At 49.6% G+C, this 18,520-nt stretch overlaps 1 protein-coding gene across 1 annotated transcript; it reads left to right on the top strand.

The window, feature by feature from the left end:
- Window positions 1–785: 785 nt before the first annotated feature.
- On the top strand, window positions 786–14,088 carry LOC137152371 (uncharacterized; the record flags this gene model as incomplete). Its single annotated transcript, XM_067546947.1, has 5 exons — window positions 786–1,270; window positions 5,062–5,084; window positions 5,200–5,261; window positions 11,913–12,337; window positions 13,993–14,088. Coding segments are annotated over exons 1-5 (1,083 nt in total), but the record flags the coding sequence as incomplete, so codon positions are not given.
- Window positions 14,089–18,520: the final 4,432 nt, after the last annotated feature.

The following is an 18,520-nucleotide window of genomic DNA, read 5'->3' as shown; positions in this document are numbered from 1 at the left end:
AGAGCACTGTGTTATTGACATAATTACTGCACCTCCACCAGCACCAGTGAGGACAGTGCTTAGGTGTCTGTAACTTGCATTGATGGGGGGAGGCGTGTCTTTTTCACACTCCTCTGTGACGTAGATTAGATCCACATAAGGGGTCGTGTAGACCTGCCCTGGGGGCTGGAGGATCGGCCTCCTGGGCAGTCTGTTAATCACCTGCACTGTTAACAGTTGTGCCTTATTTCTAGTTTGAATGTGTCTGGCTTCAGCTTCCAGCCATTGGTTCTTGTTCTGCCTTTCTGCACTAGAGCCCAGAGCCCTTTAGTGCCCGTGTTTTCTCCCCACCGAGGCCCATAAACACCAAGATCAAGTCTCCGCTCCCCCTTCCTTTTGACAAACTAACCAGATTGAGCACTTTGAGTCTTTCCCTGGAGGGCTTTTCCTCCAGCCCTGCCATCAAATCTGTGCCTCTTTTCTGCACCCTCCCCTGGGCGCAGTGTCCCAGTGTTTGTCTCAGCAGGGCCGAGCACAGAGATAAAATCCCCTCCTGGCTCCTGCTCCCTGGCGAGGGGGTGTCCGGCCAAGCCGCTTTCCCGCCCTTTCCGTCATTCCTCCTCTTCACTCAGTCGGTTCCTCTCCCCCTTTCTTCTGTTTTCCCTTCTCCTCTTTTTCCTCCAGGCCCCTCCCTTCTCTTCCCCTCACCCTGCCACCGAGGAGGGCAGAGCCCAGCAGCGGCACCTCCCAGCAGTGCCAGCAGAGCGCACCGGGCAGGGGAAGGAGACACAGAAGCACTGAGAGCCCAGCAGCCATGGCAGCACCTGCTGCACCAGCGAGTAGGAAACAAAAGGCTGATGAGGGTCTGGAACCACCGGCCTCAATCTCTTTAGCCAGGAGCGAGCTAGAGGATGCCATTTGTACCATCTGTAAAGAATATTTGACAGACCCGGTGATTATAGAGTGTGGACACAACTTCTGCCGGGCCTGCATCATCCAACACTTTAAGAGAGTGAAGACACCCTCCTGTCCCCGGTGTGGAAAACAGGTCCAGAAAAGAGACTTTATGTCTAACGAGCAGCTGGGCCGCTTAGTGCAAACCATCAAACAAGTGGAGTTAAATCCAAGGAAGAGGAGAAGAGCAGAAGGGAATGTGTGTGAGGAGCATGGGAAAGAGCTTGCCTGGTTCTGTAAGGAGGATAACACATCCGTTTGTGTGGAGTGCAAAGGATCCCCGGCACACCGCTCTCACGCTGTGATCCCCATGGCAAAAGCTGCCCACCAGTCCCAGGTAGGGGTATTAACAATGATGACACATTGTCCGCTCTGTCTGACTGCAGGGAACTGTAACTCTGGGGCCTGTTTTCAGGCTGCTCAGTGGCTGCTGAGGGTCTCCAGCACGGGGCTGATGCTTGTATTTGTCACTCTCCCCCCTACCCCATTCTCGTAGGAACACTTGAGCGGCTGGGCAGCTTCCCGGGCCGGAGCCAGAGAAGCTGAGTTCAGGGCAGGCAGCAGCCGGCTCGAAGCTTTTGCTTCCTCCGCTGCTGCTGCTGCCTCTTCCCAGCCTCTTCTCCTCGCGGCTCCCCCACCCCGACCTCCCGCTGCTGCTGCTGCTTCGCTTTGCGCCAGGCTCCGGCAGCCCCTGGTCTTCTTCCTCTTCCCTCCTGGCTTTTTTCTTCCCTTCTCTCTTTCTTCACTTTTTTTTCTCCTTCCTTTTTTTCTCTTCTTTCCCTCTTTTCTCCCCGCCCTTTCCTTCTTTCCTCCCTTTCTTTTTTGTTCCTTCTTCCTCTTTTGTCCCTTCCCTTCCCTCCCCACCTTTCTCTCCCTCCCCCCCCCCCGCACTGATCTGTTCTGCCTTCAAGGGGGATTTCCCTGTCACCCCCCCGTCCCCCAGTCAGCAAGTGCAGCCCAAGGATCAGAGACACTTGGGAGCTGATTCTTGAGTTACTTTTGTTCCCCCCACTGCCCCATTAGGGAAAGTCCCCAGTCCTTCCCCCCACCATTTCTAAGAGTGCGGGGTCCCCCTGGCTAGTTTCCTTGCAGAAGACTAAGTGGGGGAGGGGTTAGTCCAGGCCAGGCAAGCCCAGCCCGGCTAGTGCATGAACCCCAGAGCTGCCAGTGAACGCAGCATGCCAGGATGTCCCCGTGTCTCAGGTAGCTGCCCCGGCTGCTGGCCATAAGGATTTCACTTTGGCGGCCAGAGTCAGTCCATCGCGGGAGGATGCTGCCTTCTCCCCCACCCCCGTCAGTCCGCCACTGAGGCTGCTGTTGCTTGAAGCTAAACACATTTGATAAATGAAGGAATCAGGAGTGGGTCCTAGGGCCCTGGGAGGGGAGCTGAAGCTGCTCGCCCGTCGTACTCGGTGATTCCCCTGGCAAAGGCCACCCACCAGTCCAAGGTAGGGATATTTTTGTTTCGGGGCCCTGTGTCACACCCTCTCTGGGCAGACACCAGTCTGTTGTGACTGGACTGAACCACAGGATCCCATGTGTTTTTACTCCAGCTCTGGGTCTCTCAGATGCACTCCCAGCTAGACCCCATGGCTGCCACCCTTCTGTGGGCTGTGATCCTCCCCAGCCCGGCTGTCTGGAACCCCAGATCCAGTGACTCAGCCCTCCCAATACCCCAGCAGGTTACACCCGCTCAGGCTGATTTCCAGCTCGCTGGGGCACTCTGAGTTCTCGACTGACCCTTCACAGACAATGTGTCAGGGGAGCCCGCATCACGGGCTTAGCAAGGGGATTTCTTAAACACAGGCACTTGTGTTTTTAAGAAAGCACTAGAGAGAGTCACAGAGCTTCACAAAATCACAAACAATCCCTAGACAAACTGCCTGCGAACCCCTATGTCTGGTCTCACCCTTTCTATCACTACACTACAGCCTACGTTGGTAAAACATATGCAGCTCAGGGGTGCGAATATTTCACTACCTTGAGTGACATAAATTACGCCAGAATAAGTGCCAGTGTGCACAGAGCAATGTGGGCAGGAGAGCTTCTCTTCTACACAGCTTCTGCCACTTGTGGGAGTGGGCTTTTTATGCTGACGGGAGAGATCTCGCCCATTGGCACCGAGCGTCTTCACCACCCATGCCGCAGGGGTGCAGCTCTATAAGTACAGATGCGCGGCTGCAGTGGTGCTAGCGTAGACATGTGACTCTGAGGTCTGGTCAGCATCTCAGCAAGGCAGAGACCCTCCTGCTTTCTCTCTCCAGCCTTGTCTTCTGGCACATGGTGGTCGATTTTGCTCTGAGAGCATCTCCCTTCTGTGCCCCTTTTGCCATGTGGGATTGTTTGAGATCCATGGACCTCCCTTATTTGTCAAATAAATTCTTCACTAAGCTACGTCCCCCTGTCAACAGCAGTCAGAGCTACTTGTTTTAGCTACTAAAATATTATTTTTCTGCCTTTTAATCCTATGAGCCCTGCAGAGGGAAGGGAAGGCTGGAAAAGGATTCTCATCCAGCAGACAAAGGAAGAGTGAGATCTAATGGTTGGAAGTTAAAGCCAGACAGAGTTAGGCTATGTAACCCTTCTGCCAGACAGAGTCAGCAGCAGCATGGGCAGGGTTCAATGTCCAGCAGTTCCTGTCAATGATGCAACATCAAATCGGCTTGAGCCCCCACCCAGTCACCTGGGAAATCCCACACTATCCCCGGGTGCCCCCAAAAGGCAATACTTCCCCTCTCGCCAGCACAGAGTCTGAGTGTAGGGAGTAAACCTTTTAATAAGAGGAAGGAAGTAACTCAGTGCTGGTTTGGGAAAACAGTGCAAAGAGAATTCATAAACACAAAAAAACCCATGAGCAGAATCCCCATGTGGGGCGTGTCCTTAGTCACTCCCATCTCACTTTCCCCTGCCCTACCACAATCCTAGTTGCACTTTCATCTCTCTGCTGGCTCCCGCTGCCTGCCAGTTGTGGTGCTCGACCAGCCCCCTCTGCTGGCTGTCAGTCACTGGAGGTTTCCCAGTTCCTTTAGTGAGTGCAGCTTTCTGTGATTTCAGCTCAGTTCATGGGAAAACCCTCTGCCCACACAGGAGCAACGTCCCTGATTTTAACAAAACAAGAGACTCCAAGAGGAATCATTAATCCTACCTTTTAGCAGTGGGAGGCGATAGTCAATCCATGCCTGAGGGCAACCCTTAGTCAGCGCTGGTGCAGCCTCAACAGGAAAACCCCATCCCCTCCCTGCTGCTCTCAGGCCTCTGGCATCTGAACGCTTCCTTTGTTGAGTTCTCTTCAGATGAGAGCAAATCTTTCATCAGCACAGGCTAAGCACCGTTCTGCTGCCATTTGTTCATACGACGGGGGGGGACGGACATCTCATCACCCCTGCAGTTAACACTAAAGTGATTTGTAACCAGTACCAGCCAGACTGGCCATTTCCCATCATGCTGAGCACCACGGTGTGCTTACGCAGACGCAGTGCTCTAGCAAATAGAGTGCTCCCCCTTCAGCTGGCTGAGCAGGGAAGGGCCACTCAGACCTTGCTTACAGCTAGAAATAAGGTGCACATATGTTACCAGGAGGGGGATTTACCATTGGAACAACTCATCAAGCCTTGTTGTGGGTTCCCATCACTTGGAGTCTTTAAATCATCGCTGGGCGTCTCTCAGAGATCTGCTCTAGGGCAGACACATGTTGACGATGCAGGAATCACTGGGTGAGGGTCTTTGACCTGTGCTCAAAACAGGAGGTCAGAGGAGATGATCAGAATGGTCCCTTCCGGCCTTATCAGCTGTGAATCTGTGACTTGTTCTGGCTGATGCTGGTCCATATAGAAGCATCACCTTCTGTGGTTGATAAAGGTGCGTGGCAGCATGTTTAGGAAACTGTAGCCACAGAGGAGATGATAAGTGAGCTACCTTATTTGCTCGGATGAAATGGCATTCATAAATATATAGGGAAGCTGGGATGGCTGGAAATTTGCCATTCCGAAACGGAATTGACCTGATGGGAAAAGGGGTTTGTGTCTGTAAGTTTGGCACACACATAGGGAATGGTCACTGGATGTTTTTTTTTCACATGGTTTTATTAAATTATAGAATATTATTGATAGTTTCCCATTCTTCTTTCAGGAGGAGGCAAACACATCTAGCAGGTACTGTGCATGCATTTGCCTTTTTCATTTCCCCTCACACTCCTGTTAGATGCACTGCAGAATTACTGCACTGTACAGCTGAGCTGAAAGATGACGGAGAATGTCTTATCTTTAGGAGTGAAGATGGGAATGCTCAGGATCAGGAAGCCATTTCTACTCAACAGCAGGAGTTTGGAGGTAATGACGCTGATCTCACATTCAGCAGTGCCTACCCCAAGTGCTCAGAACTCACAAGTCAGCTCCAAACACATGACAAGCCTGGCTTACAAACATCACACGATTTTGAACACAAACAATTGTGCCACCTCATTTTTGAACAATTAAGGAAATTCCAGCCACTGCATTCCCCACTCCTGCCTCCACAATTTGTGTGTGGTCTTTCAGGACACAAATACCAATGTGAACATGTCCTGGAGTTGGGGTGTTAGCTCAAATGGTGGAGGTGTTGGTAGCTTTCCAGGTTTGTGTTCAGACTGCACAGGTGGGGGTTGTTCACAGATCTTCATGTCCAAATGCTTAGGCTAAGATCATGAGATTAGAGAGGCAGGATGGTCCAGTGGTTATAGCAGTAGCCTGCTGTGCACAGATGTCCTGCAGGACGTTGGGTGAGTCACTTAGGAACAGATTGTTAAAGGTGTGTAAGTGCCTAAAGATGCAGATTAGCGCCTAGTGTGATTTTCAGACATGCCCAAGTTCCATTAATTTCAATAGGAGTTGGGCACCTAGTTGCTTTTGAAAATCCTACTGAGCACCTATCTGAATCTTTGGGTGCCTCAATCCCTGTAGAAAACCTGTCCCTCTGTGACGCCGGTCCTTGTCTGTACAATGGGGATAATAGTAGGACTCTACCACACAGAGGGGTTGTGAGTATAAATATACAAAAGATTGTGAGGTTGTGAGTAGCCCAGACACTATGATAATGAGGCCATATAGGTACCTAAAACCGAGCATGGCACCAGTAGAGTTCAGTCTCCAGTCAAAGCATTCTGCTTAACACCAGAGATGTGTGTTTAATGCTAAAGAGATGTGGGTAACGTTTTCAACACTGCTGTGATGGAGTTACATTTGTTTGGGTGACCCTAAGTGTGGTTTGCAAGAGTGGTTTGGAAAAGTTTAACTTCCGGGTGGTTTAAGTTAAAGCTGAATCTTGACTTGGAATTTCCATGGTTTTAAAATTTGATTTCTTAAAATCTAAAATTGATTTTAATGCTCTTTTGAAAAAAGTGTCTGGCACATCTGCTCAACCTTCCCTGAAACTGAGCGAAACTGTCTGTGTGTGATAATAATTAGCTACGCTGTTTTTAGGGCTGGTTCTAAACAGGGAGCTAGATAACTGACAGGCAGATTTCCACATTTTCTGTGATGAACTAGATAAACCCCGACTGGACTGAAGTAGCTCCAGGTGAAATGTTCATCCATTTGGAAGGCAGTATGAGACCTAGACCCTGCTGAAATCCTGCTTACATCCCATTTTGAGACTCTAAATGGGACGTAGGTGCCTAGGCCTTGCGCTGGTCCCCTGTGAAGAGGAGAAGTCCATCCTTTCTGAATGATTCTGCAGTGAAAGAGAGCCCTAGATACCGTGGGGCACTCAGAAAGTTGTTCTTTTCCCATGACTAAACTTTTGTGTCCTGCTCTAAGCATGACAGAGTGCTCGCCAGCCGCAAATATCACAAGTAAGGACACGATTCTGGCACAGAGGGCAGGGAGTAACGGCAGCCAGTCCTTGGGACTGCTGGAGCAGCAGCCCCCACCAGTGGTCAGCCCCCGGCAGCGCTCCCAGGGTTAGTCCCCCCCTTCCTTCAGGGTATTTTCAGTAAAACTCAGGGACAAGCCGTGGGCTTCCCTGAATTTTTGTTTATTGCCCATGACCTGTCCCTGAGTTTTACTAAAAACAGCCCTGACAGTTGTCGTCCCGGCTCAGGCGATTCCCTGTAATTCCACTTGTGCTCACCAGGTGACAGCACTTTGTGACTAATGTTCACCAAATTGTGTGTACACTGCAAATTACCTTGTCTTGGGCATTCAGCTAGTCCCATAAATCAGTGTTTCTCAACCTTTTAAGTAGCAAGAACCCCCTAACTTCCGAAAATGTTAATAAGTACCCAACACTCAGTTTTCCACCCTGAGAAATACAATCTTTTCCCTCTTTATCGCTGGATGACTGTATTTCTCATAAAGCAGGAGAGTTCTGAGTTCTGCAATGCTGTGTGGCTGTGGCAGATCACAAAACCCCCTGCTGTTTCTCCCTTCCTTCCTCCTCCTCTTCCTCCATATAGGAGCAAAGGTCAGCGCCAGCCAATCACTATGGCCTGATGGCAGGGTCACGTGGTGTTCTCCTCACATACCTGGGAACTTGTGAGGTAGGAGCAGGCAGTAGCAGCCCCCCAAAATGGATAGCAGCATTCCCCAGGGCCATCCCTAGAGGGGTGCGGGTCTGGGGCAAAGCACACTATGTGGGCCCCTCAACATTTCTATACTGGTAAAATCCAGGGCTGTCATAGATGTGAAGTTCACTGCTCAGCTAGCGCAGTGAAATTGACAGGTAACCTGTGGGTAGAGCCCGGCTCCAGGACTGGGCAAGCTGCTGGTCTCTCCACCTGGTTTTCTGGGCACTGGGCTTTGAGCTGGGGAGGGGAGCTGCCACCCGGGCAAGTTGCAGTCGACTGCTAGCCCGAATCCAGCCCGGGAGGTGGGTGACTGCCACCTGCTCCGAGCTGGGGCACAGGAGGTTTCCGCGCAGGCTGGGACCCGGAGCTGTGGGCAGGCGGCAGGCAGCTGCTGCCCGTCTTCAAACTGGGCCACAGGAGTCTGTCTCTCGGCTCAGAGCTAGGGCGCGGGTGGCAGCCATCCACCTGCAAGCCCCGCTCAGAAACCTCAGGAGGCTGCCACTGGGCTCCCACCTGGGAGCTGAGACCAGGCAGGACAGGCAGGCTGCCATCCAGCTTCCCAAAAAGCCAGTGACTGCTGCCCAAGCCTCCAGCTGCCACCTGGCATCCCAAAAAGCCAGCGGCTGCCACTCAGCTTCCCAGGACTGCGGCAGCTGCCCTCTACCTCCCAGCTGGAACTGGCGGGAAGCAGGCGGCTGCAACCTGATTTCCCTAAAAGTCAGCAGCTACCACTCACCTCCCTTCACTGGATTTTTCACCGCGTACCCCCTGCCTGTGTCTCGCGTACCCCCCAGGGGTGCGCATACGACAGGTTGAGAAACTATGCCTTAAATGAATTGCTCTGTCACATTCCTGAGTGGGTCCCTCTCACACCCTCCTGTCCAAGCTGTTCTAGGTGGTATAAATAATTAAATAGTTCTAGACACAGAGACTGGGACCCAGGTGCTCACCCCTTCCTCCCCAGTGACTGTCCTAATTCCTGACCTACAGAATGAGTCACACTTGCTTTCTGGACCAACAAGTATGACGGTAGATCAGTATTTTATCAGTATTGTCTAAGGTATATGAAGTACTTCAGTATATAAAGGTGACAGCCCTGCTATAGTTCAGTTCTGGATCAAGATTCTGTTTAAAGCTGGTCTTTCCTAAGTGCTGTAAAATCTGCACAGTTACTTGGATTGCCCTGAAATTAGGTGTGGCTCATGGGGGCATAGGTTTCTATTACTGGTCCAAATTTGGGGCCATTTGACCAAGGGGTTGCTGAGATACAGCCCTCCCCCCAAAAATCCAGCTGTTCTTAAAGGTGACAGATTTTGGCAGCCAATTGTTGCTCACAGCTAGGGCTCAGACTAGGGCTCAGTTGATTGCACCAGAGTCTCCAAAGCTCAGGGAATGAACAGGGCGTGTGGGCATCCACCAGCCCTGTGGTGAAAATCTAATTAATTTTTTGTAAAAAAGATTTTGCTCCTCTAATTTAGCTCATCAATTGTCTCCTGTGCTAATGACGAGCTAAAGGGATTACACTGAAGAGATGCAGACAGAGAGGCTAACTGCCTGGACAAATAGCTCTTCTTTTACAGCACTGGGGTGGCAGTCATTGAATAGGAGCCCTGACCTAGGCAGTGTGGGTTTAAATCCAAACCGAGGGACAGGCCTTTTGCTCCAATCTGCCCCTTCAAAGGGGGTCTGGTTTTTGGGAAATGTAATCTGAGCACAGCAGAATAATGCAAAGGCATTTACACTATTTTTTAGCAGAAAATAAATGACACAAGCAAATGGGCGCTAGGAAGGGAGGGTGTTTGGTGTGGAGGAGTAGGTGGGACTATAGGCAGAGGGGTTAGGGGCTCCGGTGACGGGGCGGGGGAATGGGACATAGTGAAGGGAAAGATGGGCATCAGTGACAGGTGGGCTGAAGAAAAACAGGGGCAGGGGCACCTGTCACTCCCCATTCCCCTCCTGTGTGTGCGTGCGATGATCTGGGGACCCCCCAGCCCAGCTACAGGGGTGTGACCCACTTTTCCTTGTCCTCTCATGCAAGCCATCTTCTGGAGGGGGACCTTGCCTCCCTCTCTACCCCTCTCTGCCCCCCTGTGTGGGCTGGGCTGTGGTTGTCACTTCCCTGCCTCCCCGGTGATTCCTGAGCCCATCTTCCTGCACGTTTATGGGTGTCTGACTCCACCATATCTCCTCATGTGAGCCAGCTTCCAAGGGAACTTGCATTTCTGGGGTGTCTGAGCCCTCCTCCCTCCCTCTCCCCATCTGTGTGCCAGGGTCTGGGGAAGCTCTGCCCCTCTGGGTGGGGAGCTGAGAAATTCTGTGCTCAGAGCATGACTCAAGCACAGTTGCTGAGAGTGGGGTGAGGAGCTGAGAATGGGCAGGCTTGACCAGTGTCAGAAACTCTCCCGCACTGGGGAGGGGCTGGGAACAGCCACTGACATGAACGGAGCAGTCCTCATGTCCCAGAGCTATTGTGTCAGGCTGTGTTTGTTCACCTGCGTGGGGAGAACAGAACATCTCACTGGGCCTCTGGACATTTCTGGGAGCCTGGAACTTTGAAACCTGCCGTGGGCACAACTCTGAGAAGGAACCGTGAACATCTGTTCTGGGGAACATCTGCCTCTGCCAAGGTGTATGATGATGATGATGATGATTGTGGAGCAATGTCACCTGTGTACAGCAGAATATTCAGAAGGTGCTGAAATTATTTTTGAAAAAAAAAGAAATGACAGATGTGAAGGCTCCTGGGAGGGGAGGTGCTCTGGGTGCAAGAGGAGTGGGAATAGTGGAGGAGGGCTCGGGTCTGCAGCGAGGGATGGGGGTATTCTGGGGAGGGAGATAAATGGGAACGGATGGTAAGGCAGGGAAAAGGGGCTGGGGGCTCAGGTAAGAGGGAGGGGTCGGGATTACAGGGGAGCGGGAGGGGAGAAGACATAAAGGGTTGCAGAATGTGAGAGGTTCAGAGGATGTTGGAGGTTATGGGGTGAGGGCACCTGTCAGCCATGAATTCTCCCCCCTGTGTGTGCACCAAGATGTGGGAGACCCTGCTCCTCTCGGGGTGTCTGAGCCCCTTTCCCTGCCCCTCCATGTGCGCCGGGATCAGGGGGAGGATGAAACTGGCACAAATTGAAACATCTGAAATCCAGAAAATGCAGAGTTAAGTTACACGTCACCCCTGTGTGCAGCACAGGAGCCTGGTTCGGAGGCGGGTGCACTGGGTGGGCCTGGGGCATGGCTAGGGAAGCCTGGCTGAAGCTGGGGCAGGAGGCCCAGGTAGGGGTGGGTAATGGGAGTGAGGGGCCCAGCTCACTGCTCAGCTCCGGCTACATGAGCAATGTTGCATACAGCCCCCCTGTAAGCTGCGGGCTGTGATACGTGTAGGCAGCAGCACAGGGCAAGAGAGCCAGGAACAACTTCTTACTTGTTAATGGCTTCTGCAGGGCCAACATCTGGCATGACAGGATGGGAGGGGAGGGGAGCTAGCAATGTCAGTGTGTGTGGGGGGCATAGACACATTCCAGCTCATGTTACATGGTCTCCTGGTCTCCTTATTGGTGGGTTCACACAAGCAGGCAGAGCCCCCAGAATGATGGCCCAGCCCCACGCTCAGGAAGCAGAACATGTATTTTATTACTAGAAGAGGGTTGAGCCCTCCAGCTGCTGCTACCAAAGAGTTTTGCTTTTCCTCCCAGGCAGCAAACGCACCCACACCCTGAACTCAGAGTTACTTCCTGAGCCAGTTACTTCCCCCTGCCCTGGGAAGAGCCAGACCCTGTAGGGGCTGTCTGGGGATGCACCACTCACACAGACCAGCCAGCACAGGAATTTGCTCACTCTAGAAGTAAGATGCAAATATTGAACGATGATATGAGTGTAGTTAGCTCTTTCAACAACTGGCCAATCTCTAACTCACTGGATCCTGAGCTAAAAATAGAGAAAAACCAAGGAAAGGAGAGAGGCAGAGCAAACCAACACAATAAAAATGAAGACAAAGAGTCCACATGAGGTGCAGTTTTTTAACAGTGTGGGTAATTAACCATTGGAACAATGGGCCTAGAGACATGGTGGACTCTCTGTCCCATGGAGTCTTTAAATCAAGATGGGATGTCGCATTCTGAGAGATCTGTTGTACCTCTACCAAAGAGTGTGGGCTGGACACAGGAATTACTGGGTAAAATTCTCTGGCCTGTGTTATGCAGAAGGTCAGGCTAGATGATCAGAATCATCCCTCCTGACCTTCACATCTGTCAGTGAACAGCAAATCTTTTAGAAAGGCAGCCAAGGACAATCTAAAGACGCTAAGCGATGACAAATGCTGCCATTTCCCTTGGGAAGCTGTTCCAATGGTTTGTTCCCCTCACTGTTCAAATGTCATCTGATTTCCAGTTAGAGAATAATTCATTAAGTGAAACTGGTCACTGCAACTCTTACATTCCCACAGCCTTGGCCTCTGCCCATCCTCTGAGAAAGCTACTGGAAGAAGCGGTTTGTCCCATCTGTATGAATGCTGTCAACGATCCAGTGTGCATAGACTGCGGACAAAACTTCTGCCGAGTTTGTATCACTGAGCACTATGGAAAATGGGAAAAGGACCCAGAGGGAGTTTGCTGTCCACAATGCAGGAAAAAAAAGAAGAAAGAGGAATTCCAGACCAACAGGCAGCTTGCCAGCGGGGTGGAAAATATCCAGCAACTAGGAATAAAACCTGAAAACCGAAAAGAGGAGATAGTCTGCAGGGAGCACGAGGACAAAGTCAAGCTGTTCTGTGAAGATGATGGGGAGATGATCTGTCTGCTTTGTGATAAAACCCAGGAGCACAAATCTCATGCTCGGGTGCCCATCGAGGAGGCTGCTCAGGAATACAAGGTAGGAAACATTATTTCTAAACATTCAGTAGAAATTAAATGACTGCAGGAGAAGTTTAATTTTAAAATGACATGGAGTTTAGCCATGATGGGTAGGAGTCTTCTAAATCTATGGGGTGAAATCCTGGCCCCATCGAAGTCAGTGGAAAACTCCCAGGCCTGGAGCCAAAATGGTACCTAGGAACCTAAGTCCCAGTTTGAGATGCCACTGCAATTCACAGCCCCTTTCATCATCCAAGTGGAACAGCTTCACCAGGAGAGACTGAGGGAGCCCCACATTTGACTTTCCCATAGCCTGGGGGTTAGAGCCTTTCCTGAGAGGTAGGATTGGAACACGGGTCTCCTTTCTCAGCATCCCACGCCCCAGGGAGAGCTCTGACTGCTGGGCTAAAAGTTAGAAAGGGGTTGGCTCCGCCTCCTCCTCCTCCAGCGGTTTTCTGCGAAGTGAGGCAGGCTCATAGCTCATAGCCTGAGTGTCCGACCACCTGACTCCAGGAGCTGGGTTCCTGGCTGGGGTCGCTGGCAGAGCCAGGTGCCTCCCTGCAGCCTGGAGTGAGGAGCCCACCTCCCTGAGGGGGCGGGGTTGGGGAACCTCTCCTCAGCATCTCCCATTGGCTGGCTTAGGCAGCTCCCAGCCCGGCCTGTTGGTGTTTGTGGGTCACAGTCTAAGGTGTCTGTCTCTCCCATGCTTTGTACAGGAGCCTGGCCCCTAACTCAGACTTTGTGGTCTCAGGGCTGGTCCAGAGGTAATTTAGGTGCTAAAAAGTCAGTTACTGCAGTGCTGAGTGTCACATGCCTAAGTGCCTCATGGATCCAGCCCCAGTGACGTCAATGGGACCAGGATTTCACCTGCCCAATGTATCAATATGTCTCTGGCTTGAAACTCTGCACGGCAGCCCCCAGCCCCTGCAGGCATCTACAAACACTGACTGTTGTTTTCACTCCCTCGTGGTCACTTGCTGTTACAAGAAATGAAAGCAGTGATCATGCTTTGTACTCGCACCCAGCGCTGCTTCCATCCCGGGCTGTCGGAGCCCCACACAGACACCAGTGGGTCTAGCTATAGAGCCCTGCCCTCTTCGCCCTGTTTGCACAGGGGATCTGAGCACAGAGGGTGACGTGCCCAGTTCTGCCCTCACTGAGGTCAGTGGGAGTTTATCCACCAGGCTGAAGGGGGCAGGCCCTGTGTGAGTTGCCCAAGAGCCACACGAAGCGTTTGTTTGCCCACGGTTGGTTCAGACAGAGCTCTCGAATCAGCAGAAGCAGGCTGAAAGCCAGTGTGATGCTGACACTCTAGTGCCATGTGCTGGAACAAAACGTGTGTCAAGTGGGGGTTCCCAGCGCTGGGGAAGGGGTCCCAGGTCCCAGCCACGCACCTTGGCACAAACAGGTGCCCCTGGAACAAGCACTGCGTGTGCCAATAGCACAACACCTTTCTGTAACCCAGACAGAGCCTGGGGACCCAATACGACAGCTCTGCAGAGAGCCCCGGGGTCACTCAAATCAGCTCTGTCCATGGCAAGGCTGGGCACAGAACCCTGCTCCCCTCACTGTCACCTGAGCTTGGCCACAAAACCTCCTGCCACCCATGGGTGAGGAATCCCCAGAGCTCTGACTCACTGCAGCAGAATTCACCCGGCATTGTTCTCCCCACAGGTGAAACTCCACAAAGACATTGAGCTACTGAAGAAAGCATGGGAGGAGATTTCAAAGCTGGAATCCAAGGAGCAGGATAAACTGAATGACTGGAACGTAAGTGTCGGCAGTTTGGGTTAATCTCTCATTTTATTTAAGTATTTTTAAAAATGTACAAGAAAATCATGATAAAAATGGACAACACCAGCATAGCGTTAAAACAAACAAACAAACAAACCCTGTTTATGATTATAATCAGACTTTATTTCCAGAAAATGTTCAGCTTGAGGAATACGGAGGTGAACGGAAGGGTAAAAATGAACAAATCTACATGACACTTAACAGCAATGGGCTGATTTACACTGAATGTAAATGCAAATGAGGCCCAGATAAATACATATTTTATTTATCTGTATTTCTAGTGCAGAAGCTCTTCCTGGATCAAGGCTAACAGTTCTAGCAACACACAGGAAGATACAGACCCAGACTTTTCGCTGTCTCACACCTTCTGTCAACATTTACACCAGGGAAAAATGTGTGCAAATGTTGCCATTCTGATTTGGTCGATTTGACATGGACTGTGCTCACTGGGACAGCCCTGCTCTCACTCACACCAGTTCTACACTACTACAGCCCATTAGCACTGATAGCGTTACTCCTGATTTATATTGGGTCAATGAGAGGGGAACTGGCTCCAGTGAGTCTAACGGAGTTACACACGTTTCAGGGGCAGCCTTTCTGCACTATACTTACGGCTGAAGTATCATTTTAGTGTAAAGCTGACATTCAAAGTGCTCTAAAATCCACAGATACACTCAGCTTGGCTTGAAAATTGCGGTGTTTGTTGATGGACCAGTGCAGAATATGTGGGGAAATGTAGGGGCATGTGGTCAAGGGGTTCTGGAGACTCCATCCCCCACCCCCATATAATGATGTGTTTTTTAGTTGCTAATTCTGTCCCACCTTGCCTTTTACGGATGTTTTGCATTTCCTGATGAATATCTAGTGTAATGAAAGGATGGGTGGTGGGGGTGTTTTTCCCCAAATATGAGTTTTGGATTTATTGTCTCAAGTAGGTTTCATAGACTCATGGACTATAAGATCAGAAGGGACCATTATGATCATCTAGTCTGACCTCCTGCACAACGCAGGCCACAAAACTTCACCCACCCACTCCTGTAACACACCCCTAACCTAAGTTACTGAAGTCCTCAAATAATGATTTAAAGACTTCAAGGTACAGAGAATCCACCAGCAAGTGAGCCATGCCCATGCTTCAGAGGTAGGTGAAAAACCCCCAGGATCTATGCCACTCTGTCCTAGGGGAAAATTCCTTCCCGACCCTAAATATGGCAATCAGTTAAACCCTGAGCATGTGGGCAAGACTCACCAGCCAGACACCCAGAAAGAATTCTCTGTAGTAACTCAGAACCCACCCCATCAAACGTCCCATCACAGGCCATTGGGCACCAGCAGTCAAAGAGCAGTCAATTGCCAAATCAGGCTGTCCCATCGTACCATCCCCTCCATAAACTTATCAAGCTCAGTCTTGAAGCCAGCTAGGTTTCTTGCCCCCATTGCTCCCCTTGGAAGGATGTTCCAGAACTTCACTCCCCTGATGGTTAGAAACCTTCATCTAATTTCAAGTCTAAACTTTGTGATGGCCAGTTTATGTCCATTTGTTCTTGTGTCCACATTGGTGCTGAACTTAAATAACTCCTCTCCCTCCCTGCTATTCCCTCTGATGTATTTATAGAGAGCAATCAGATCTCCCCTCAGTCTTCTTTGGGTTAGGCTAAACAAGCCCAGATCTTTGAGTCTCCTTTCATAAGGCAGGTTTTCCATTCCTCTGATCATCCTAGTTGCTTTTCTCTGCACCTGTTCCAGTTTGAATTCATCTTTCTTAAACACGGGAGACCAGAACTGCACACAGTATTCCAGATGAGGTCTGACCAATGCCTTGTATAACGGTACTAACACGTCCCTATCTCTACTGGAAATACCTCACCTGATGCACCCTAGGCCCGCATTAGCTTTTTTCACAGCCACATCACATTGGCGGCTCATAGTCATCCTTTGATCAACCAATACGCCCAGGTCCTTCTCTTCCTCTGTCCCTTCCCACTGATGCATCCCCAGCTTATAGCAAAAGTTCTTGTTATTAGTCCCTAAGTGCATGACCTTGAACTTCCCACTATTAAATTTCATCCTATTTCTATTACTCCAGTTTACAAGGTCATCCAGATCTTCCTGTATGATATCCCAGTCTTTCTCTGTATTAGGAATACCTCCCAACTTTGTGTCATCCACAAGCTTTATTAGCACACTCCCACTTTTTGTGCCAAGGTCAGTAATAAAAGGTTAAATAAAATTGGTCCCAAGACCAATCCCTGAGGAACTCCACTAGTAAACTCCCTCTAGCCTGACAGTTCACCTTTCAGTATGACTTGTTGTAGTCTCCCTTTAACCAGTTCCTTATCCACCTTCCAATTTCCATATTAATCCCCATCTTTTCCAATTTAACTAATAATTCCCCATGTGGAACTATATCAAATGCCTTACTGAAATCTAGGTAAATTAGATCCATTGCATTCCCTTTGTCTAAAAAATCTGTTATCTTCTCAAAAAGGGAGATCAGGTTGGTCTGGCATGATCTACCTTTCGTAAAACCATGTTGTATTTTGTCCCAATTACCCTTAACCTCTTTGTCCTTATCTACTTTCTCTTTCAAATTTTTTTCCAACACCTTGCATAGTACTGAGGTCAAACTAATAGGCCTGTAGTTACCCAGATCACTTTTCCACCCTTTCTTAAAAATAGGAATTATGTTAGCAATTCTCCAGTCATACGGTACAACCCCTGAGTTTACAGATTCATTAAAAATCCTTGCTAATGGGCTTACAATTTCATGTGACAGTTCCTTTAATATTCTTGGATGGAGATTATCCGGGCCCCCCAATTTAGTCCCATTAAGCTGCTTGAGTTTGGCTTCTACCTCGGATGTGGTAATTTCTATCTCCATATCCTCAATCCCATTAGCCCCCCTGCCACTATCCCTAAACTCTTCATTAGCTTCATTAAAAACTGAGGCAAAGTATTTGTTTAGATATTGGGCCATGCCTAGATTATCCTTAACCTCCACCCCATCTTCAGTGGTTAGCGGTCCCACTTCCTCTTTCTTGTCTTTCTTCCTGTTTATGTGGCTATAGAACCTTTTACTATTGGTTTTAATTCCCTTTGCAAGGTCCAACTCTACTTGGCTTTTGGTATTTCTTACTTTGTATCTACATGTTCTGACCTCCAAGAGGTAGCTTTCCTTGCTGATCTCTCCTATCTTCCACTCCTTGTAAGCTTTCTGCTTTCTTTTAATCACCTGTCTGAGATGCTTGCTCATCCAGCTCGGTCTACAACTCTTGCCTGTGAATTTTTTCCCTTTCCTTGGGATGCCGGCTTCAGATAGTTCCTGCAACTTTGACTTGAAGTAATTCCAAGCCTCCTCTGCCTTTAGATCCATGAATTCTTCATTCCAGTCCACTTCCCCAACTAATTCCCTTAATTTTTTAAAGTCAGCCTTTTTGAAATCAAAGACCCTAGTCACAGATCTACTATTGTTTATCCTTCCATTTGCTTTGAACTGAATTCACTCATGGTCGCTCGAACCAAGGTTGTCCCTTACAACCAGTTCTTCTATGAGGTCCTCACTACTCACCGATACCAAATCTAAAATGGCATCCCCTCTTCTTGGTTCAGCAACTATTTTCTGAAGGAATCTGTCAGCTATCACATCCAGGAAAATCTGGGCCTTATTATTATTACTAGTACTGGACTTCCAGTCTATATCTGGGAAATTAAAGTCTCCCATAATCACACAGTTCCCAGTAGTATTTACTTCATTAAAAACATTAAGGAGGTCTCTATCCATACCCAAACTGGATTCTGGTCTGTAGCAAACCCCAAACACTATCCCAGGGGAGTTCTAGTAGCTTTCTTCCCCAATGTGAATTTTGCCCAGACAGACTCTGTCTTATTCATTGCATCACTTCTGATTTCTTTACAGTCTACCTCATCATTGATACACAATGCTACTCCACCACCTTTGCCTTTATTTCTGTCTTTCTTAAACAGCACAAAGCCTTCAATACCTGTACTCCAGTCATGACTACCATTCCACCACGTTTGTGTATCCCTATATCTGGTTTTTCTTCCTGCACCAGTAGCTCTAGTTCCTCTATTTTGTTACCCAGGCACCTCGCATTGGTGTACAAACATCTTAATGTTTGCTGTTTGGCTTCACTCACATGCCTTACACGATTCATCACAGTCATTCTACCACCAGTATCACCTACTAGACTGGTATCCACACCATCCTTCCTCTTCATGTCCATTCTGCTCCCCACTGCTGTGTCCTTTCCTGTTTCATTTTCCTCCCTCTCAGTGTTAAAATCTGGAGTGGAGATCACCGGGCATCTCCCAACCATCTCCCCCAGATTTCTAGTTTGAAGCTCTCTTAATTAGTTGTGCCATCCTCCATCCTAGAAGTGCATTTCCC

This window comes from Emydura macquarii, unplaced genomic scaffold (genome assembly GCF_026122565.2).
Source record: "Emydura macquarii macquarii isolate MOO-44397 ecotype Brisbane River unplaced genomic scaffold, CSIRO-AGI_Emac_v2 contig_1208, whole genome shotgun sequence".
NCBI classification, from domain to species: domain Eukaryota; kingdom Metazoa; phylum Chordata; order Testudines; family Chelidae; genus Emydura; species Emydura macquarii.
This window is presented reverse-complemented; position numbering and strand designations above follow the sequence as displayed.